Source organism: Nyctereutes procyonoides, unplaced genomic scaffold (genome assembly GCF_905146905.1).
Source record: "Nyctereutes procyonoides isolate TBG_1078 unplaced genomic scaffold, NYPRO_anot_genome, whole genome shotgun sequence".
NCBI lineage: Eukaryota > Metazoa > Chordata > Mammalia > Carnivora > Canidae > Nyctereutes > Nyctereutes procyonoides.
The window spans coordinates 11,990,789-12,015,443 of NW_026575140.1; the positions used below are offsets into that span (position 1 = coordinate 11,990,789).

General features: G+C 38.6%; 1 protein-coding gene across 1 annotated transcript in view; it reads left to right on the forward strand.

Moving 5' to 3' along the window:
• Positions 1 to 24,655, forward strand: part of HYDIN (HYDIN axonemal central pair apparatus protein) — a 362,906-nt gene that overhangs the window by 102,740 nt on the left and 235,511 nt on the right. The window contains exons 8-9 of the mRNA XM_055304626.1: positions 6,469 to 6,670; positions 12,661 to 12,844. Of these exons, the coding sequence (XP_055160601.1) occupies positions 6,469 to 6,670; positions 12,661 to 12,844 (386 nt within the window). The remainder of the gene's footprint in view (positions 1 to 6,468; positions 6,671 to 12,660; positions 12,845 to 24,655) is intronic.

Here is a 24,655-nt window from a genome sequence, read left to right on the forward strand (position 1 = left end):
TGTAACTCCTTTAATTTTAGAGATAAGTAAGCTGCAGCCCAGAGGAATTGAATGACTGTACCCCTAAGTAAAGCTGGAACTTGAACCCAGGTCTTGGATGTCCTCTGAGGCCAGCATACATTCTGTAATCCTACACTGTTTTTCATGTAGAGGAAGAATACTGACTGTGACATTGCCACTCATGTGCTGGGTAAGCTCAGTTAAGTCTTGTAGGTTACTTCTTGAACCCTTCAAAGAAAGAGCACTTCTGAAGAAGTTTGATTCAGCAATTCACTTGCATGGTGAATTTGAGCCTAAAGTGAATAAGAGATGAGAAATACTCTTTCCATCAATTTGCTAGTTCTTAGAGAATCTGTGGCTCCACTCATATATTTTATTTATTGCCCTCTCTTGTCTGAAAGTACTGAAACCACAGTATGAAGTGTATTGTGTATATGGCTAGCTTCATATTTTTTTGTAAACTCAGTTTTGTCCATATATATTTTTGCTTGACTGATAGTAGCAAAACTAGCAAGAGGTAATGATACTTCCACAAAACATATTTTTACTAGGACATAATAAATGACGATGGGTAACCTCATCTACAATGATTGCAACATTCAACCCCAGAAACCAAATAGGAAGCCGAGTGAGAACAGGCACTCCAATGAGACACAAAAATACCAATGCTGGGGAACAGTAACTTTGTTCATTCTGAAAGGTATAACATCCCTTCATCCTACCAGTTTTCTAAGTAGCTAGGGTTTGGGAACACTTTTTAGGGTTGTCTTCAGGAAAGTGGGTGTACAAAGCAAGTCAAGTCCCTAAAGCTATGGAGACAAGAGTTATTGCTTCCTTTACTGTGTAGATCTGATGATTTTTGGAAGATGGATTGAAAAAAATCAATATTAGATGGTTTTTAAAAAGAGTATAATGACTTTTGCTATATTTCTGGAAGGAACAGTTTTGCAGTGAGCAACTAAAATTGATGACATTAGTCCCTCTGACCCTGAGATTTGTATGAAATAATTAAGCCCTTGGATATCTTTTTCCTTGATTAGACTTTTAAGTGATGAAATACTTCAAATAACCACAACAACACAAATAATATAATCAACAACCATCATATTTAACACATCTCAACATTTTACTATACACATTTCTTTCAGATGTTTTATTTTATGGATATCTAAACTGGTTACAGATTTGAAGTCATCTCATTACTTTATACTGTTCTAATTCCCTTGGCTTGGTCCTCAGAGGAGCTGTATAGTGTACATTTTTATGTTATTTTTATATATTTATCTATCCATAAATAACATATGTTATTGCTTCAAGTATTTTTTTAAAGATTTTATTTATTTGAGAGAGAGAGAGAGGGTGTGATGAGAGTAGCAGAGAGGGAGGGAGTGGGACAAGTCGACTCTACACTGAGCACAGAGCCTTACATGGGATTTAATCTCATGACACTGAAATTGTGACCTGAGCCAAAACCAAGAGTTAGCTGCTTAACTGACTGAGCCACTTAGGCACTCTTCTCAAGTAGTTTTAAACTTCACATAAATGATATTACAGTATTTACTGTTTCTCAACTTGATATTTTCATTTAACATTATGTTTTAAAGATCTAAACACATAGATCCATACAGCTCTGATTCATTTTAACTAATGTAGTGCACTCCAGCATGTGAACATGCTACAATCTACCTATTTTCCTATCCAATATTAGGATGTTTTCCCTAGTTTTCTGCTATTACAAACAATGCCACAATGAGTATCTCTGTATATGTCTTGTGCAGCTGTATGAGATTTTCTTTAAGAAGTGCAACAGCAGAGTTATAGGACAAGTGTATCTTGAGCTTTATTGGAAACGAAATTGGTTAGTCAAGTGGTTGCACCAATTTGTAGCCTCATCAGCAGTATATGGAAATTCTTGTTTTTCTACATCCTTAATATAGTGCCTAAACAGTATTGCCAAACTATTTGATTTTTCTTAATCTGATGGTTATGAAATGGTATTTTATTTTATATTTCTCTCATGACTAGTGCTATCTGGCAGCTTTACATGTTTCCTGAAGACCCTATCATCCTTCCTTATATTAAAGTTTTGGATAAGTGAGGTGCCTGGGTGGCTTAGTTGGTTGAATGTCTGCCTTCCTTCTGCTCAGGTCATGACCCCAGGGTGCTGAGATTGAGCTCCACATCAGGCTCCCTACTTAGCTGGGATTCTGCTTCTCCCATTCCCACTCTTGCTGCTTGTGCTCTCTCATTCTCTGTCAAATAAATAAGTAAAATCTATAAAAAATGAATAGAAAATTAAATGCACTGGTTGGAAACCCACTTAAAAATTTTTTTGGATGAGTAACATATTCATGTGTTCAAAAATTAAAGCAATATATTAAAAGTGTACATTGAGAGGTGTCATTTCTACTTTACCTCATTTACCACCCTCCCCTGGCTCTTATTTTATTCCAGTGTTTTTATGTACATAGATGCAAACATGAATGCATATTCTTATTTTCCTTCCCTATATAAAAATAGCATACTATGTGAATAGTTCTAAACCTTACTTTTTCCACTTAATCATATATCCTGGAGATCTTTCCATATCACTCTGTACTTTTATACCTGCATGGCATTCCACTTTTAGGTGTAGCAAAAATTATTTAACTAGCCTTCTCTTGGTAGGTATTTGGTGGCTGTTTCTACTCTGTAGTTATTAAGAACAATGCTGTAATGAATACTCTTGATCTTGTTCTAACACATCTATAGGATAATTTCCTAAAAGTAGGCCAGAGGGTAAGTTGTTTTGTAAGCTTGATAGATATTTATTTTGTTTTATTTTTATTTTTTGATATATATTTTATTCTGTGTCACCAAATTCACTCCATTGAGTGAGGAAGAATGGTATCATTGTGTATTCCCATGACAATGTATAAGAGTGCCTTCTCCCTACAGTCTTGACAAGAGATTATATTCTCAAACTTTTGTTCTACCCAATGTGTTTGGGGAAAGTGGTATATAAATATATCTTTAGTTGTGTCACTTACTAGGAGTGAAGTTGAGCATCTTTTGATACATATGGGGGACCTGTATATTTCTTTTTTTGCAACTCTATCCCAATCTTGTACTGGATTGTCTTATTGATTTCTAAGACTTATTTACATATTTGGGGATTGAGTGGCAAATATTTTAACCACTTGTTCTTTTGTTTTTATTTAAATTTTTGCACCTCCAAGATTTCTTTTTCCTTTTATTTTAAAGTAGGTTCCCCCAGTGTGGAGCCCAATGTGGGGTCTGAACTCACAACCCTGAGATCAAGACTTGAGGTGAGATCAAGAGTTTGGACATTAGCCAACTGAGCCACTCAGGCACCCCAAAATTTCTTTTTTCATTTTTATGTAATCAAAATTCTTAATACTTTTTAGAGGAATCTGGATATTGAGACATAGTTAGAAAACTTTCCCCTCAAAAGTTACAAGGAAATTTTTTATGTGTTGTTATACTTTTGTGGTTTAATATTGAACACTTAAATATTTTATTCATTTGCTACTTATTTTATTGTTACTATCACCATGGCTCTGAAGTGACTTTAAGATGTTTGTCCAGATTTTAAGGTTATTTTAGCAGGAAAGTCTATTAACATAACCTACCTTATCACTGCTAAGAAAAAGAAAATCACCTATGTCTCATTTTAACAGACCTATTAAGAGCTAAGGGGCTCATGTGTTTATTGAACCAGACCTATTTATGGTCTCCTTAGTTTCTTTAAGAAAAGAACTACTTTTAAAGAGAAGGTGCAAGGTGAGGTTAAAAATGTAATTTTAAAAAATATAAAACTTATTTTTAAAGGCCATAAGGAAAAGAATTAAAATAGACTACATAAAGACTAAGAAAAAAAAAGAATTATTCAGAAAAAAGTCATAAAGAAATCCAAATATCTAACAGAGGAAAAATATGCAACATATATGACAAAGAGCTAATTTTTCAATATCAAAAGTGTCACAAATCAATAAGCAAAAGGTAAACTTCTCAAAAGGAAAATGACCAATGCTATAATAAGCATCTCAGAGAAAAAAAGTCTTTAATCAGTGAAAAGATGTTCAACATCATCCCAAATTAAGACTATGCAAATTAAAACAATAATGATTTTTCACTTATCATATTATTAAATTTAGCTCATCAGAAAGTTTAAAAGTTGGCAAGAATCAGGGAAATACAGATCAAAACCACAATGAGATACCACCTCACACCAGTGAGAATGGGGAAAATTAACAAGGCAGGAAACAACAAATGTTGGAGAGGATGTGGAGAAAAGGGAACACTCTTACACTATTGGTGGGAATGTGAACTGGTGCAGCCACTCTGGGAAACTGTGTGGAGGTTCCTCAAAGAATTAAAAATAGCCCTGCCCTACGACCCAGCAATTGCACTGTTAGGGATTTACCCCAAAGATTCAGATGCATTGAAACGCCGGGACACCTGCACCCCGATGTTTCTAGCAGCCATGTCCACAATAGCCAAACTGTGGAGGGAGCCTCGGTGTCCATCGAAGGATGAATGGATAAAGATGTGGTTTATGTATACAATGGAATATTCCTCAGCCATTAGAAACGACAAATACCCACCATTTGCTTCAACGTGGATGGAACTGGAGGGTGTTATGCTGAGTGAAGTAAGTCAATCGGAGAAGGACAAACAGTGTATGTTCTCATTCATTTGGGGAATATGAATAATAGTGAAAGGGAATAGAAGGGAAGGGAGAAGAACTGTGTGAGAAATATCAGAAAGGGAGACAGAACATAAAGACTTCTAACTCTGGGAAATGAACTAGGGGTGGTGGAGGGGGAGGAGGGCGGGGGGTGGGGGTGAATGGGTGGCGGGCACTGAGGGGGGCACTTGATGGGATGAGCACTGGGTGTTATTCTGTATGTTGGTAAATTGAACACCAATAAAAATTAAATTATAAAAAAAAATAAAAGTTGGCAAGAATGCATACCCTTATTTGGGAAGGGAATACATGAAAATATTAACAACTCATACCTTTGAAAAGCTGTCCTAGGATTGAATGAAGAGAAGAAGACATTTTATTTTCACAGTATATGCTTTTATAATTTGAAATTTTTACTTTATTCATTTTTAAAGTTTAAATTTTAGAGTCAAATGCCTACATACTGTTTCTTTACACTTTGGAGAAAGTTTTGGTGTGTTCAAAGTGATAGAGTATTAAGGATGTTTGCACTGTATAAAGTGTTATTTACTAAGTGTCTGCTTGGTTAATATAATGGTGAATGAAGCAGAAATATTTGCTAAAAAATAAGGCATAGTGCTTATGCTTTCTGGGTTCTCATTAAAATTATAGCAGCACAGATCAACAGGACATTCATGGTATTTAAGTATTTCCTTTTTCTACTCCGATATCAGAGTGAGGCACCAGCTGTGACATTGCAGAGATCAGATGGAACATAGTTTATAAGTTTGTATCTTCTTGGGAGCTAAGGGGCTCATGTGTTATGCTACTTAGAATCAAGGGAATTGGTGCATCTTGAATGAAGTCAGGAACTTAAAGTAGTATGCTGAATAAAGGTGTTCTTAACATTAAACATTTGAAAATTTAAACATAACTTTGGTCTTTCTATTTTGTTTTCTTTCTATGTAACTACTACCTAGATATAGTGTGTGTGTTTCATTGTTTTAATTGTTGTTGCTTAAGGAAGTGATTCTTTTTAAATAGTTGTTTATTGAGGTTTTTTGTTTGTTTTACTAATGAAGTTATTAATTCTTTCTTTCTGATCCCCTTTGGTTGGACTTAGATCCCTGCATCCTGAGCAGCTCTTCTTAGATATACTTGTACAGCTACTTTAAGAATCAAAATTCCAGCTCATGCTTGGGATAAAGATGAGACATATAGTTATAATTCTAGAACTCATGGTGCCCTCATAGTCCGGCTGTAGGATTTTAAAATACTACCATGAAGGGGCACCTGGGTGGCTCAGTCGGTATCTGACTCTTGGTTTCAGCTCAGGTCATGATCCCAGGGTCCTGAGATTGAGCCCCTTGTTGGGCTAGATCTACACTCATGTAGAGTCTGGTTGTCTCTCTCCTTCTACTCTTCCCCATGCTTGCTCTCTCTCTTTCTCTCTCTCATAAATAAATACAATTTTTAAAAAATTTTCAAAGAAGAAAAGGTCTTGTAACACCCACTGTAACAGTTCATATTTTATGTGTTTTTTTTTACAGTGACCAAATAAGATAGTTTGATTCTCTATAACTGCACCAAACATAATATTTAAGTTTTCTGATCATGTCTGATCTCTGGATTGATGAAGGGGGAAGAAAAAGAATAAAATGTCTAATGCTTGTGCTATAACTTCACCCTGGGGGGAAAAAAGAGCTAGTAGTTCATTTTAGAATAAATCTCAAGGGGTATTTGCACTTTGTTGATTTCTAGGTGAAAAAGTCTTTTTATCTCTATATGTTGATTTCTAGGTGAAAAAGTCTTTTTATCTCTATATGGAGCTGCCATAGACATGAATATAAGGCTGGACCGGAATTCATTGTTCATTGAGAAAACCTACATATCTCTGGCCAGTCAGCGTACTGTAACAATTCACAACCGCAGCAACATCATTGCCCATTTCCAGTGGAAGATATTTGCTACTCAGGAAGAGGAAGATAGAGAAAAATGCAGGTTTGTAAGAAAAACTACCAATATGCTGTAATTTGGAGGAACATAAAGCTTAGTTATTATGAAAAAATCTATGACATTGGTGGTAAGTTTTTAACCAACTCAAGATCAGATTTTTACAAACTTGGTTCTGGTGTATGATGCTCCTTTTTTTCATTTAAAGAACTTGAATTGAGGAACACAATGTTGTCCATCCCCAGTTAATCTTAACCTGATTATAATTTATTAGTAGCTAAACTCCTGGATTTTAAAGACCAAATATATCCTTTTTCACTAGTCTCTCAAAATTAACCTACAGGTCTGTATTTTGTTTCATAACTCTAATCAGATTGGTCAGATTTCATAGTTTCTAAAAATGACCTCTTTTGGATTGAGATCAGTGTGGATTTTTTTTTCAGTGAGGAAATATTTCCAGAAAATATGAAGAATGAGGAAAAATAAGAGCTTAGATATAATAGCTTTTATATTCTCAGTTTTAGTAGCATTGCTAAATCCCTGCTAACCATATAATTTAATAATTATTTCTTGTTGGTATCTTTAATCTTCTACTTTTTAAAATACTTAAGGCAGTGGAGAAAATTAATAAAGTGGCAAACCAAACCTTTTAAACTAATCTCATCATGGTTAAATTTTGAATATCTCTTTTTACTGAATCTATCCCTGCCTCTTTTAAAGTCCATTTTCACTTTTTTCTCCTTCTACCCTCCCTGAATTAGCACTTTTGCTGCTTTCATTGGAATTTATTTCAGCCTTTTTTATTTGCCTCTCCATTTTCATTAAAGATTAGCCCTGGGAAGCTTCAAAGCTTTGTTTAAAACCAAGTTAGTATGTGATAAAAATAAAAATCTTAGGTCCGTGGAAATCAGGCAGAAATCCCCCAGTGTGCTGTCCCTAATTGAATCAGAAGGAGCTGTGACAATGGCAGGACACAGTGGACCAGAAGCTTTATCATTCAGACAATGAGCTTTAATCACTGGATTACCACTGTGCCATCTTTAAAAAGTGGGAAAAGAAAAGTCTTTCCTGCCTAAAAACTTCAGTTTGCCTCATAGTATAGAAATACCAGTGGTTCAAAAAGGCAAGAGGAAACTGCTCATCTACTCCTTCATTTATCCTGATTCCCTCTTTCATGAGTGTACCAACAATCAGAATGGTCCAGGCATGCTTAAAGATAAAATGGGAAAGCAGGTACAAATGAAGAAACTCTAGTAAATAGTGTTTCAATATCCTGCTTGGCCTGTGGGCATAATCTTTTAGGGAGAATGGGTATACACTATCAGTAGGAAAGCCAGCTTTACCTTCAGCTATGTGCGTTTGACTACATGTATAAGACATGACTGATGCCACGCCAATGTCCAAAAAGTGTTTAAAGAAGTCAATTTCAACAGTGAAACTCAAGAAAAACTTAAACCAATTATTATCAGAGTTCCAGGAATAGAGAATATATTTTTAACTGTGCATGAATGGACATTCTTTCTTTTTTTCCTTTACTTTACTACCCTCAGTATTCATTCCCCTTATCACCTTCATATTATCCTGAGGCTTATTCTTCCTTTTCTCTTGTGTTGTCCTTCTTTGCTATCTTTCTTGCTCTGTTAGTTCCTCTAGCAAATTTTTTGTAGCAAGGGAATAATGTGGAATAGTGTTTTCATAATGGTGATTGGGAGCCTACTTTGATCATTGATGCTCCTCCATTAAACAATGAACTTGAAAAGTGGCTTCAGATGACCAAATAAGAATACGTCCATTTTCACTTTTGGTGACACATGGCAACACAACTCCTGTTTCTCCAAACTGTATTGGTTGATTTAAGTGAAGAGGTTATTGAATATGATGTTCTTTACCTTCTCCCTGCCCCTTTCCTAGGGTCAAATGGTCAGGGCAAGAGGGGAAATAGAGTTAGAGTGTAAATAGGCCATTTATGCCCAGTTTCTTGTTTGGTGAGGATATCTTTTCCGTCTTATGCCTTTCTTGTTCCTTGATATCCCCAAGCATGCCATAACTTTCCCTTTTTTAATGTATTTTTAAAATTGAAGTTCATGTTATTAGTCGTGAATTTTTGTCCTGGACATAACTAACCATGGAATGCCCATTCTCTTGAAAAGCAAGACAAATACAGACAGGTTTGCTCTTTCCTGAACATTTAGTTTGGTCTTCAACTTGGAGCAGAGAGGATCTGTTCTAAATGGGCTCATGTACACTTTGAGAGAAAAAGTTTCCATTTTCAGCTCCCCAAGGACCTAAAATTTAAAACTTCAGTGTAGGGATGCCTGGGTGGCTCAGCAGTTGAGCATCTGCCTTTGGATCAGGGCATGATCCTGGGATCCGGGATTGGGTCCCACACTGGGCTCCCTGCATAGAGCCTGCTTCTCCCTCTGCCTGTGTCTCTGCCTCTCTCTCTGTGTCTCATGAACAAATAAATCTTTAAAAATTAAAAATAAAAATAAAAAACTTCAGTATAGATTTTTAGGTGATACTCAAGAGTCTTCCCACTGCTGTCCAGTTATAATATGGCTTAAAGGTTGTCCTAAGGCATTCATCTTACAGGAGCTAAAAGTTGTTCAATGAGCATGTTGAAAATGCTAATCACTTTAATGGATACCCTCAAGACCCTATTCTAGTCATTGTGGTTTCTGGCCATCAGAATCTTATTTTTTTCTTAAAGATTGATTGATTGATTGATTGATTGATTGATTGAAAGAGAGAGAATGAGTAGGGAGGCAGAGGGAGAGGAGAAAAGAGTCTCAGGCAGATTCCACACTGAGAGCAGAGTCTGACTTGAAGCTCAATCTCAGGACCCCAAGATCATGACCTGAGCTGAAACTAAGAGTCAGACACTGAACTGACTGTGCTACGCAGTCACCTCATTCCTCCAGCCTCTTTATGATGTGACTTGGGTCAAGGCTTGGGTATCTATTCTCCCTGTGGAGGAATTCTAGCCCTAATCAAAAATAGGAAACCCTATTCCTTTCTGGCAATTATTATTTCCATTCCAAGAAGGATGACTTCCTCTTTACCTACCAAACCAAAACATGTTGGTACCAACATTAGGACATATGTTCATATTTGAGAACCTTAGGCTAATTCCAGGCTCTAGATTCTGACAATGAAGATGTTACTCCCCCTGAGAAGAAGTTTTGGGCTATGAAAAATTTTGTTTTTATTTTTTAATTTTTTAAAAACCTTCAGAATGAGATATAGGGAGCTTTAAAAAATTATCTTTTGGGTCTTTTTCTTTGTTGACTTTTTTTCTGGGACTTGCAGAGAAATTAATCTCTTCAGAAATAGAAGCTGCATTCATCTCTCTCTACTTCCTCTCTCTTGTCCTAAGGGATTATAAAACATCCTACAAGATTCTTTCATACTCATTCTTATCACAATTTATTAGATTCAGAGACTTGGCATGGACTCTTGAGGATTTTTGCTCCCCATTTCTCCATGAAAGTCATGGCCATTGTTTCAGTAGCATTTGGCTCTAATTCTAGATTTGTTTTATACAAGAACTCTCAGAATCCTCAATGGAACCTCCACAAGGTTGTCACCATGGATTTATTTCACAACATTCAAGTGCAGGAAAGGACATATTTCTCTGGATAGATCAGTTTCAATTGGGCTTTGAGCTTACCACCTGGCTAATAATAAATTTAATTTTACTTGTGTTTGGGGGCCTCATCTCTTCTCTAAGGTCACTGAGGAATCTGAAGACTTGAGTGGTACTTGGTAAACAGGAAGGAGGACCTAGTCTTCAGTTTACAATAGTCATTACAAAGTTGCTTGATGTCCAGGGTCACACGGTCCATTTGAAGATGGATGACTTCATCTTTTCCATGCCAAGTGTGGACATGAGAGTATTTCTTTCTGAAAAGCCAAAGCTTTTAGTTTTTAATCTCCTCAGCATCCAGTTACACTTCTTGGGGGTGCTGCAAGGAACAGGGTCTCTAGCACCTCATTAAGAGGGAGCATTACTGTTTCATTACTGAGACACAAGGCTTTCCCATTCATTGTAGTCCATAGGCTGGACTGTATTTGTTGCCTGACCATTTATAAAATGACTTAAATCCATGGTTTTACTGAGAGAAAAGGCTAGTGTGTTGTTATGTTCTCTGATGAGAGGTTTCCTCCTCTGTAAAACAGAAGCACCTCTGAACATAGGAGACAATAGGTATCAGGAGGACTAGATGGCCAAACAATCGACTGAGGTTTATAGAAGTCTTGCTGAACTCAGTTCAGTTCACAGTTCAGTTCAAGGTGTTTCACTTTCCCTTCTTAGACTCAGCCACAGCTCCAGTTCTCTAATCAGAGGGCAAAGAGGAAGATATATAGTACATTATGACCCGCTTCACATCATGTGACTGTGAGCGACTCGTGAGTCATAGCAATGTAGGAGAAGACCTTTTGGGAATTTTTGTTTTATTCTCTTTTGTATTCTCTTGTAAGATTTGGGTAAATCACGCTCATCAGTTCATGCAGCATTATCATCCTTGGTCCATATAAGATGTATTATTTCCACACTATAACCCCCCAGAGAAATGTAATGTTTGTGATTCCTATTATGTGTTTAACCAATCCTTTGATCTCTCCTATCAAATTTACCCACATCTGTTAGTATTATTGCTAGCACTTTGATAAACATCTTTCTGGCTGTGTTACTGTTCATATCCATGACTGTTTCTTCAGGATATTTTCCCAAAAGTAGGTATAAAATCCACTCACAGGAGTAAGTGACTTCCTTTCTTTCTGTGGACTGATTTCTCTTTAATTTGTCCAGCTCTGCCCAGCAGTGTAGAAGGACTGCTGTTCTGGTTACCTTGGGCACTGCTTTCCAGCTAGCCATGGAAAGGAAGCACAGGGTGCTTTCTTCATGGGACCAGAACACATTGAACCCATTTCTTTGACTTCTTTGTGCTCTGTGACCAAGGGACCCTGCATACTAAAGTTATTAAAAAGAGCTGTTTGGCATTGCTGAACATACAGTCTGCTTGAAGTCGTTTAGAAAGTAGTTGGGGCTGAGACAGGAATTCAGTGATTCATGTTCTTACTGAGCACTCACTTAGCTGAATAAATTGTCTCTCATCATTGGCAATACCAGCAAAATGCTGGGAAAATGATTCTATGTCCTGGAAAGAGATAAAATCTAGTCTTCGAAGTGCAGATGAAGTAACTAACACGTACTAGGAGTAGTGTGAACACAGCTTTGTGAGGACAATGAGGAGAGGGTTGGGGGAAGGCTGCTTTTTTGACTTATCATGATATTAAAAGCTAGAAGGAGAGAAAAAAGGAGGTATCTTTAAGTGTGATATGAGCATTTTATAAGCTTTACAGCTTGGTGGTTGCCTATGGTTGACCCTGGGGAGAAAATGGTATTTATTGAGTACCTGTTCTGTCCCAGGAACTGTACCAGGTCCCTGATGATTTTTTATCCTCAACACATCTTTATGATGGAGGAGCTCCTATTACCTCTATTGTGTAGGTGAAGGCATTGAGGCTGGGAGGAATTCAGGAACCTCCAAAGTCATAGAGCTAGTAAATGGTAGCAGAAATCAATATCCAAGTCTAGTCCTTGCTACTTTCAGAGCCTGTTCTCTAGGTAACTAACAGCTAAGCAAGTTTAAAAAGAAATAAAATAATTTTTCACATGTGAAAGGCAGGGTAGATATTAAATATATAAAAAGCAGTCTGGGAAACATAATTATCTGAAAGAAAGTATTTGACTAAATATACATAACGGCTCAGGAGTAAACAAATGGTCATTGAGTAGAACAGGAAGCCCAGGAGGGCTTGTTAGAGCAAGTGAATAATGATGAGCAAACTGATGCTCCTGAGAGGTTAAAGTCCAAGGTCACTCAGTTCAGTATGTTACCGACATAGGGCACAAAGGGACCACCTCAGGGTGAAGGGTGAGACCATTTCCAGGGAGATGGACTGGAGGGGAGCCCTTTACAATATTCATGGGAGTACCAAAATGAATCTCACATTTGCTGTATTTTCTTCAGGGTCTGTGATGATCTGAGCAAAGAGGAAAAGAATGAGACCGATGAGTTTCTTGAAGAGTGCATTATTGATCCTTCACTCCGAGAACGTCTTTCCATTCTCTCCCGCACCTTTGAGAATCAGAGGAGGCTGGTTCAGGCAGACAGCATGCTCTTCTTGAGTAACATTTTCACCATTGAGCCCCTGGTGAGCATGGAAATAAAATCTGATTATACAGTAAACATAAGTGGGGGTGCAGGGCTTATTTTGATTAAAGTACTCACTCTGGGATTGATAGTGAATTCTGAGAACATAAAGATTTCAGCTGAAAGCCTCATATCATTATGAGACAATGAATGAAGGCTAATGGTAAGAATGCTCAAAGATCTTACTTTCTCTACCCAGCAATTACTGTGTTAAACATCTCATGTGCATTACTCAACTTATCTCATTTGTGTTTATGTTATTTTACAACAACCTTATAAAATATTATCAGTCCTGCATGCTATAGATGAGGAAATTAAGACTTAGAAAAATTCAGTAACTTGCTCCGAGCCAAGCAGGGTCCATATTTAGAAATGTATCCCTGACCAATCTGACTCTGGAGCAGGTTTTCTCAGCCTCTGCACTGTTGACCTTTGGAGCTAGATAATTCCTTGTCCTGTACATTGTAGGATGTTTAATAGCCTCTCTGACCTTTACCCAACAGATGCTAATTGTGACAGCCCAAACTGTCTCCAGCCATCACAAATGTCCCCCTGGTGGGCAAAATAACTGGAGTTGAGAACTCCTTTGTCCTTAATTCACTCAATAAATACTTACTAACTCTATGTCCTGTAGTAGGCACTATGTGTTGTACAAGGCATGAGTGAACAAAAGAGACATAGTCCTCAACCTCACTGGTAAGGGCTGAGCCAGACTTAGAACAGGGTGGGTCTAATTTCACAGACCTAGCTCTTGACCACATTCCCTACTGCTTCAAAATGAAAGTAGCTAGAATCTTCTATATTTACTATGTGCTAGGCACTGTGCATGACCTTATACCTATCAAGCAAACAGGGATATAAGAGTAAAAATAGCAGTAGAAGTTGAGAAAGCCTTGAGGTACTTGGGTGGCTCAGTCAGTTAAGTGTCTGACTCTTGATTTTGTCTCAGATCATGATCTCACGATTGTGAGAATCCAGCCCTGCATCAAGCCTTGTGTTGGGCTCTGCACTGGGCTCCGCACTGGGCATAAAGCCTGTTTAAGATTCTCTTTCTCCCTCTCCTTTTGCCCCTCCCTCTCTGCTCATGCATGCTTTCTTTCTCTCTTGCTAAAAATAAAAGTTGAGAAAGCCCAAAGCTAATCAGAGCTGTTGGATTGTTACTATTCAAACCATTTGGAGAGAAGATATGGCACATGGACACATTAGAATGCAGGATCACTAGTGGGAAATGTCACTGGCTTGTGGGTGCATTTTTTCTTAATGTCTGCACTTCCAAATTGTTATTTTTTAAAGATTTTATTCACTTATTCAATCTACAGATTGAGAGAGATAGAGTACAAGCAGTGGGGAGGGAGAAGGGGATCAAACAGACTCTGCACTGAGCATGGAGCCTCATGTGGGACTTGATCCCATGACCCTGAGATCATGACCTGAGCTGAAATCAATAGTCGGGTGCCCAACTGACTGAACCACCCATGCACCTCTTCCAAATTGTTTTTGGAGGTTGGAAGATAGAAAAGGGATTCCATAGCTAAATGAATTTCAGAAATAGGGTATTCAGGAGCACCTGGGTAGCTCAGTGGTTGAGTGTCTGCCTTTGGCTCAGGTTATGGTCCCAAGGTCCTGGAGCCTGCTCTCCCTTTGCCTATGTCTCTGCCTCTCTTTCTATTGTCTCTCATGAATAAATCTCAAAAAAGAAAAAGAAACAGAGGGTTCAATATTGTTTGAAAAGTTTCTTTGCTGTAAGATGTCTAAGTTTTTAATATGATAATGTACATCATAATTTCCAAGAGAGAGCCTTCTCCTTGGAGACATGCTTTGGGATTATTGTTTTGCAGACCTGCTGTATGAATCTCTGGTGAAGACAGTCCGTAGGCTAGCTCAGAGGTTGAGGTGATTATCATAGGCCAAATTAGGGAAGGTTTCTTGGGAGCAGAGCCTTGAACTAGGTCTTACAGGACAGGACTTTGGAAAAACAAAATGGGGAATGTGTATGGCAGGGATAATTCAAGGCTCCATGAATGGATCAGTTTGTTTGAAGTAAAGGTCTCATCTGGGATGTATGGCTTGAGGCTAAATCTCCTCTCACCTCAGAAGACTGTCCAGGGCACAGCTGAGCAAAGGAATCTTCAGGTATGATGGGCTAGACCAGCAAGAGGTTAAAACAAGATGAACATATAGTCTTGGAAATACAGGACAGGTCCCTGTGATAATAGGTCAAACCAGAAGATGTTGAAAAACATTAGGAAGGCATTATAAGTCTAAGCAAGCAAAGGCTGAGCTGGACAGAGACAAGAAGGAGCAATCAGTCATGGTAATGTTAGACACACTGGTAAGGTCCAGAGTATCGGCAGTCCAAGATTCAACCCGGCTAGTATTGTAGATCCAGGCTGATAACTGCTGTCCTGTTTGTTATAGCCTTTTGGGAATGAATGGCTCTAGAATGGTAAACATTGGTGGCCAGGGGGAGATGGGAGGCCCACAGGTGATTTTTGGTATATTTTCAATTCAGGAAGTAGACTAGGGTTACCTCAGCTCTCCTTCTCTTCATGAGTTCTTCCATAACTTGAAGCTTCTTATGGAGATTGTAGTGATGCCTATGTGTTAAAATGGACATTTAATATGTTTGCTTTTGAATTTTAGATAGGAGCTGAACTGTGTGTTATTATCACAAGGCATATTCTCACCATTAGAAAGAAAAGATTTTTAAAATAAGGATATATAGAATGGTATCTTTTAAATAATGAGACTAATTTTGTTTATATCCTGTGAAAAATCACTGGAAAAAGGAAGGGGATAATATTCAGAGTATAAGTGGTATTTATGGCATCTGTAATGATTTTGTTTTTTCTGTGCACTGTTCAGTTTTCTTCTCATGATAGCATTCATTAGCTGGTTCTTGACAATTTTGCAAAATGAAAATGAAGGCATTGAACTTTCCTAGTATCTTCCTAAAGTTATTCTGGTCAGAACAGCCAAACTCAGTGTCAGTAATAGTGAATTATATATTGATTTTAAATCTCCTTTTATTCCCCCTCCTTCAAGATCCTGATAGTTTTATAGAAATGTGTTTCTTGTGAATGGAATATAATCTTACCTTATAAATTAATTTGAAGTTATTTGATAGGCAAAATTTTGACATTTCATTAGCTTCTTGATAAAAATGTGAGCTATGCATATTTTCTACTGTTGAGATTTGGTTTTCTAGTACAAGTAAATAAATGCTACAGTAGTTTTGGATGAGAGAATTGGGAAGGTATTTATAAAGAGGTGAGACCTGAACTGAATTTTGGAGGAAGGGTAAGTGGAAAGGAAGAAGAATACCTCCAGTTGGAGAAATTGTGAATATACAGTATTCAATAGCAATGAATGAACCAGTTTTGCTGGAGCAAGCAGTCATGGAAGGATGGGAAGGAGAAGAGTGGAAGTCTGGCCTGCATGGCCAATCTGTTGAACTCTAGCCTGTAGGCTACTGCTTCCCACATGTGTTTCTGCAAATACTGGATCTGAGGGGTGATAATGTGTGTTCTTTGGAATAAGGAAGTTCTGTGGTCAAATAAGTTTGGAAAATACTAGTTCAAGAGGAAATGATTCTCCAGGGGATAGAGTGCAAGCAGTATTTCCCCATAACCACAGACCCCTTCTCCCACACAGCATGTCCAGTATATTGGAGCCTCACTGTAGGGATTGAAGCAGGAGCATGACATGTATAGGTGTTTTAGAAATATCTTGTTAGCAATGTGTGGGTCAATTTGGAGGAGGGTGGACTGGAGGTGGGAGGGTAGTGCAGGTCAGGTAGGGGACATGTGCTAGTGCCAGGAGTACCAGGGAGAGTGAACATCTCTGCAGGCAAGTTCAGGGTAATGTGTGAAGGTCATACTAACCTAGATGGTCAGCCTACTGGTAGTTGGAAAGCAAAGGAAATGGGGGATGTGAGAAATGTTCAAAAGAAAGATATAAAAGTGCCTTTTGAATCATTGTTGAGGGTAAGACATGGTAAGGAATCCCGTGTCTCCTCAGATCTGAACTAGAGTGGCTAGGAGAATTATGATATTTTTGATGGAAATTAGCAAATCAGGAATCTTGGGTTTAACTCCAGGCTTTGCCAATAGCACATATTACCTTAAACAAGACATTTGATCTCTCTTGGTTTTGGTTATCTTGTACACAAAATTAGGATGTTGAGGTAGGACACTTAGATCTTTTTTGACTCATAAATTTTGATTCTCCAATTTGGGAACAAACTCTGAGCTCCTTAAGGTCAAGGAGTGCCTTAGCCTTATCTATGCCCCAGGTCTACTGCAGTGCCAATAAATGGAGGATGGAAGGAGAGAGGAGGGAGGGAGGGAGAAAGGAAGGAAAGAAGGAAGGAAAGGGAAGAAGGGAGGGAAGTCAGTTGATGATGATGAGTCTGGTTCTGAATCTGTTGAATTTGAGATGATAATAGATGTCCAGGAAGTTTTGGAATTTTACTAATAAATAATGTAGGAGAAGAATCAGAAGTAGAAGCAAGATTTGTATTATATAGAAATCTTGGGATGCCTGCATGGCTCAGTGGTTGTGTGTCTGCCTTCAGGTCAGGGCGTAATCCCAGAGTCCCAGGATTGAGTCTCGCATCGGGCTCCCTGTGGGGAGCCTGCTTCTCCCTCTGCCTCTTGTCTAAATTTGAGACTGCTGAATACTTGACCATCGTTTTTCTTTATCATAAAGGGATTCATTATAGTAGTAATTGGCATTTACATACTGTATACCATGGCAGGCACTGCTCTGGACACATCACTTAAATATTAACTTATTTCATCCTCTTAAAAAGAGGAAGTGACTATAATCACCCCTATTTTACAGATGGAGAAACTGAAGGCTAGGAAGGCTAAAGCAGCTTTGCTCAAATTCACAGACCTAGTAACTGGCAGAGGTCAGATTTGGACCCAAGCAGTCTGGCTCCAGAGTCTATGATTTTAGGATTAATATCTCTTGTGTAAGAATATTCTTTTTAAGGGCACCTGGGTGGCTTAGTGTTTGAGTGTCTGCCTTCAGCTCAGGTTGTGATTCTGCATCCTGGGATCAAGTCCTGCCTGCTTCTCCCTTTGCCTGTGTCTCTGCCTCTCTCTCTGTGTCTCTCGTGAATAAATAAATAAAATCTTAAAAAAAAACTTCATTGAAGGCATGCAAAGAAGATGGAAATTGTAAGAGCAGAGCAAACTAGAAAAATTGTGGACAGCCCTACACAGCCCCCAGATGCTCACCTTTGGGGCCCCTGCAGAGAGAGGAGAGGCTATAGATTCACAGAGAAGAATGGCTAAGAGAACCAGACAGCTGAGAGCACATCAGCGTATTTTACATGTCTTTCTATCCTATTCTGGGAGCTTTATCACCATTTTCTCCTGAAGTACTCTTCTGAATCTTACTCCTGTATTAGATCAGCTATGCCACATCATCACTATTTAATTTCTATGCATCATTGATTATTTTTTTTATTAGGATGTGATCCCTTTTAATTAGCTTCTTGATATAAGTGGAGTTCACAGTAGAATCAGGTAAGATTAAAACCAAGCAGTTGTCACCTACTGATCTAACAATCAATCGCTAATGGTTACCCCGTCCAAAAAATAAATATAAAAGGTGGATGCAGGGGCTTAGAGACCACCTTGCTTTCTGATGGACTCTTCAGCCTCTGTGTCCACTAAGGAAGGACACTGTCTTCAAATGAGGTAAACTTGAAAAATACCTGTTACTTTAGAGTCTGAAAAGAAATAAGAAAGGACCGCAGCCTGGGTGGCTCAGTGGTTTAGCGCTGCCTTCGGCTCCCCCGCATGATCCTGGAGACATGTGATCCTGGAGACCCAGAATTGAGTCCCACCACATCGGGCTCCCTGCATGGAGCCTGCTTCTCCCTCTGCCTGTGTCTCTACCTCTCTCTCTATTTATTCTCTCATGAATAAATAAATAAAATCTTAAAAAGAATAAGAAATTATATGCTTATTTTCTCTGACACACATCTAAATATCTTGGTTCTTCAATGCATCACCTAAAACCAAGGATAGTTTAGCCCTTACTGTGTTCCACACATAATGAATGTTTTATGGGAATGTTGTTCCGATAATTTGAAACAAGTAGATTTAAGATCCCGATCAGTCACTGTCTCTTAAATGCCTAGAGGTAGTGATGAGTTTGAATTTAATAAGATTTTATTAATTTGATCATGTGAGAAGTAGTTTAACTCAATGCTGACCCAAACTCTAGAACTGCAAGTTCCTAGTGTCCTCTACCACCTGTTCACCACTTGACCACTGGGTAGTTCCATTGTCTTGCCTCGCTTTGTTCTCAATATGCCTGTTGTATAACATTGCCATAGAGTTTGTTTTCCAAACCTTGAGTTATCCTGGAGTATATCTTGGGTACTGATATGGCCTCAGAATGCAGAAGTGGTAATTTTTCTTTTGAGAGACCTGAAGGGTGTTCCCTGGTAAAAAAAAAAGGGGGGGGGTAGATGAGGACCCGGAGTGACCATCAGGGCAGATACAGGATAGAAGGCTGGAAGGATTTTTTTTAAATCTTTACTTGGTAATTTATTGATATTCTAGTGATAGCCATGATTGTCATTCTAGTCATTAGTGCATGTGGTGTATACTACTATTTATATCAAGTTCCTCATGTCAATTCTTTTGATAATGTCTTAGAATATTAGCCTGAAATTTTCCACTTATGCCTTCTGTAGGGAAGGTACTGGGTTCTATAAAATACTGATTATTTCCCAGGCTATCTGCGTCTGTATAGTTTTTTCCACCACTTTGGGGGGAAAAATGACAAAACTAAGTCTATTATGCATGTTTTGTGCCTTCCAGAAAAGCAAGTGGAATTGAGTACTTTCAGAAATATAATATTCTATTTTACTAGATGGACTCTGGCTATACAGAATTTTGACAGTCTCATTATGTTATATCCTCTGCTTAGGTCTCTTGGGTACCATGAGTGAGAGAGATTCAAAGACAAAAACCACAAATCTGAGAATCGCGAGGCAGAAGAACATCACAGGGCAAAAAGAGAATTAAGCTTTCAATTTCCATGGGTGTCCAGGAGTCCACTGAGAAATCACAGCACAGATGTGCTAGCCTTGTTTCTGGACTCTGGTACTACTGGCTCAGGTTGCACTTTTAAGATGCAGCAATTTTCTGAATGTTGAGCACTTGATATTTTCTCAAAAAGAAAGGCCTGGGAATGAAAAGGTATTTGCCCAAACTGATCCTAACTGATTGCTGATATCAGGGAACAGGGAAAACATTTCTACTTCTGTTGGCAAATGTCTTTTCCATCAAAGAAAACTTCATCCATATCCCTAGGGAAGCTTTAGCTTAATTTAAGCCTCAAAAATGGAGGGAAACTTGATCATTTCTTTATTACCATGTAAGTAATCGTAAACCATGCTTTGTCGTCATCTAAGCCTATAGAAAACATGCGGTTCAGCAATTCAGGCTGAAAGCACAGCTCAAATTTAGTTTGCTTTATTTTCCCCAAATCGGCATAGCATGTAGGCTCAGCAGAACCAGGCTGGGTGGAAGCCCAGATAGCTACCAAAGAGGAAAGATCTAACTTTTTACTGCAAACCCCTCCACTTCTTGTACCATTAGTCGTGAGTCACATTGCAAACACATGGGAGCTGACTCCTCGGAAATGGACACCAGAAGGAAGAAAAGAGGACAGGAATCTGCTGAGAGCAAACTGTCCTTGACAAGTCACAGCTCTTCTGGCAGCACAGTTTTCCATCCTTCAGCCCCCCCCCCCCTTTATTATTCTTCATCCTCTCCGATCCTTGCACTCAGGCAAACCTCTTCCAGTTGTGCTGGTACATCCACTATTGGACTGGAGGGCCGTTGTAGGTGGAGGGAGGCCTGGAGGAAGTCTTAGAAACAGCAGAGCTCCTCATGGCTCATTAAATAAATTAATAAATAAAGCCTTCAGTGTTGAAAGAGACACTAATCTCTTCTCTGCAGAGAAGGATGTGAATGAACATCACCCACAACTGCCTCAGCTCCTAGAAAACCCCAGTGGAATTTGCAGTGCATGTGAGTTGGGGTATCTCTCTGAAAACAGGACACACCTTTAGTGAAACTTGCTCTGACAGATGACCAGATCTTAGACCCCTCTCTTAGAAACTTTACTGGCCATTATTTTGAGAATCAAAACTTTGCTAAAATGATTACTAAAATCACAGTGTCTTGTCCCAGGAATTACATTGGAGTAGAAAGTCTCCTGATATGTCATGTGCCAACTCAATCTCTTCTCTCAAGGATGATTAGGGAAGTTTACCTTTAATATATCAACTTCCATTTCTCCCCCACTTATTTCTCTTTGAGACAACTTCAACTTGGCCTGAGTGATTATGAGAGGAGCCGTAATTTCTCTCACTGCTCTGACAGATTCTGGAAGAGCAATCTCAGGGGGTGACTCAGATGTGGTTTTTCATCAGTGCTTCTTTTTTTTAATTGATTGATAGAAACTTGATTAAGAAGATATTTTGGGGGGCATTCTGGGTGGCCTCTGCCTTCAGCTCAGGCCACAATCTCCAGGTCCTGGGATCGAGCCCTGTATTAGGCTTCCTGTTGAGAAGACAGGAAGGGAGGGTGTTGAGAAGGGAGTCTGCTTCTCTATTTCTCTCTCTCTCTCTCTCTCTCCCCCTTTGCCTCTCCCCACTGCTCATTCTCCCTCTCTCTTTCTCTCTCTCAAAAAACAAAACAAAACAAACCACAACAACAGCAACCCTAAAAAAAAAGATATTTTTATTTCCTCAAGAGAAATTTTAAAATTTTTCCTTAAATATGATAACACAGCTGAAAATATCTGTTTACATAGTCAGGATTTTTTCCATTTTGGTGGAAACATGATAGAATTCATCAAACATTATACAGCTGCTTTGAAATCGTTTTTCACTGACCTTGTTCTGAGCTGACTGCACCCCGACCCAACCAGGATAGCTTTATAAAGATCTTCCAGTGCATTTCTCAAGAGCTGCAACATACTAATATTGACTGTATCATCCAAAAGAACCCCCTGTGAGTCAGTCACCTTCCAATGTACCTGAACATATGAGCATACAGTGCCTCCTGCTTTGTTCACCAGATGGGAACACCAAGTCATGCTGGCCTCATCTAAGCCTGATTACCAGTTGTAGTGTTTTTAGAGATCTTCTGCCATTTTGTTTACAATGTGAGAAAGGTGAGGCCTGGCCTTTTGTTATAATTGCAGGCGGGTTCAGGAAATTAAAAATATATTCCAAAATCCTAGCTCTGACACTTAATAGTGGTGTGATCTTGGGTGAGATACTTAACTTCTGTTTGCCTTAGTTGTCTCATCTTTAAAGTGGGGATAATACTTCGCAAGGTTGTAAAGTTTAAGATAGATAAGTGTATCAGCACTTAACACAGTGCTGGGAACATGAGCTCTGGGTTAATGGTTGCCAATATTATGATGTAGTGTTAGATGTGATTCAGTCTCATCAGATTAGGGAGTATGATTAGAAAGTATAATATTTGAGTAGCAAATGTTTAAATCACTCTTCTAAATTTAAGTTGGAGATTAAAATGCAACTATTTTATGTGACCAGTGTAAGCATTGAGTCATTCTGTAAACTACTTTCCAGATAAACGAAGTGATTAAACCTATATGTAACTCTGTTCTTGCATTGGGTTCTGATTTTGCAAAATTCGCAAGAAATAATCCTTCATTGGAAGGGAGGGAGGGAGGCAACTACGGAGGGAGGTAGGAAGGAAAGGAGGGAGAGAGGGAGATGGGTGATAGGTGGGAAGGAAGATGATTTTTAAAATATTTTTCATTTAAGGATTTTCAAGGGAGATTTTTAAAAGAGTCCCTTTAGTCATCATCAATGTAAGTTTTTTTGGAAGATAATTTTAAAAGGATACTTTTCTCATGATGGTGTCAATCACCTGTTATGAACTAGTGGCAGTGTGTTCATAGACATCATACTGAAAGTCTCGGAACTATATCCATTAGGTCACTTGGTTGGTTGTTCTTGTTCCAGAATGAGACATGAAGTTCCATTTCCAGAGACATTTAACATTTGAGTAAAAGCTGCAACGTGAGAGTTAGCTTTAGACCTGAAAAGTTGATCCAAATTCAAAGTACAATTTGAACTCAATTCAATTCAAAGCTGATTCCTTCTAGAAGGCCACTTGATTGATAAGTGAAATGCAGCTATGGATCTGAGGATAAAGACAAAATAATAAGACCACAAAGGAACATAATTATAGCATTACTGAAGGCCAGCTTGACAATTATTTTCAACAAACAAAACATGGTCACTTATAGATCATATCCTATAGACTCAATCTCTCATTTGGAACAGAATAGACAGTGATGGGAGAGGGGTCATACATGGAAGACAAGCAGAACAGCAGGGTTTCTGTATGATGAGGCTGCTTTTAGAGGACTGAGACGAAAGGATATTGATGGTAGAGTGGGCCAGGGAAAATTCTGAATGTTTTGGTTTCCAGAAAGAGACTTTAAAACCAAGCAGTAATGAAGGGAACATTCTTTTCGGAGACTCAAGTGACTTGGAAGCTAATCTCAGGAGGGTTGGAGAAGTAATATGAAATGTTTCAAAGCAATGTAAGTGAAAGTGGGGTCAGCTTAGGCTGATCACCTGTTTCTGAGGTTTATTTTCTTCGACTTTCTAGGAAGTGCTATGTTGAGTTTTTGCTCCAAAGAAATAGAAGTTATTTCACTTTTATTTTAATACCAACTGAAAAATAACTGTCCTTCTACATGTTCCTAACTCCTTCAAATGACCTAATATTGAAAACATCCCTCTGTGAGAGGAAACCAAATGACCACACTTCTGTTTTTATAGATAGACATAGTCCTCTAAATGCACATTACCTGCGACAAACCCAGGAGAGGGTTTTAGGATAGGATTTGTCCTTGAATTTTCTTCTAGGGCTCAGTAAAAGCTACAATACTAACAGATGTTGCAAGCACAGTAAAACCATCACAGCCCAGGATAAGAAAGCACTGAGCCCATGGTCCTATTCACTCAGGCTGGACCCCATGGACTCAGATTCCATCTGAAGCAGGAGGGCTTCTCATTCTCTGGGAGCCTCTGTATCAGATGATCCTCTTCTGTATCACATCCAATCATCAGTCCTCCCTTCTCTGGGGAGATTCTGGTCACCTCTCTGGAGTGTTGTCTTCCTACCATTTTCTGACCTACCAGTTCTGATCATCAGATATCATCAGATGGGGTGTCCCGGAATGCTTCTGGGATAGAACTTAAGTGTGTTGCTTTCTTGTATGCATATGGACCTTGGACTCTTTTGCTGGAATAATGCTTTTGAAAGTGGTCTGGCTCACCCCAAACTATAAGATGCTTGAATTCTCCCCCATGTACTAAGCTTGTCTGATTTCCAGTATATCCTTAGGGCCACTTCCTCCTGTCCTGGTGAGAATTTCTAGCATAGGTTTTCTTGGGATCCAAGGTAGCTCCTTTAGTCAGTTGGTTTAAATAAAACGGTTATCTGTGTCCATTCTACACCCCCAAACAAAGCGGTATCTAAACCCACCAGGGGAATGTAGATCTTTGGATGTGATTATCACTTATGCCCTATTTGGTCTACTTACAAAAACCATTGAAAAATACATACTTTTTTCTTCCCCAGTTTTTTCAATAATTTCATCTTATTCTTTCTAGGTGGCATAAAAATAGCATCAATTATACTAAACAGTTATTTAATGAGCTCTTACTCTGTACCAAGCATGGGGCAAAGCATGTGACCTGCATGACTTTGTCAGACCTCAGGTG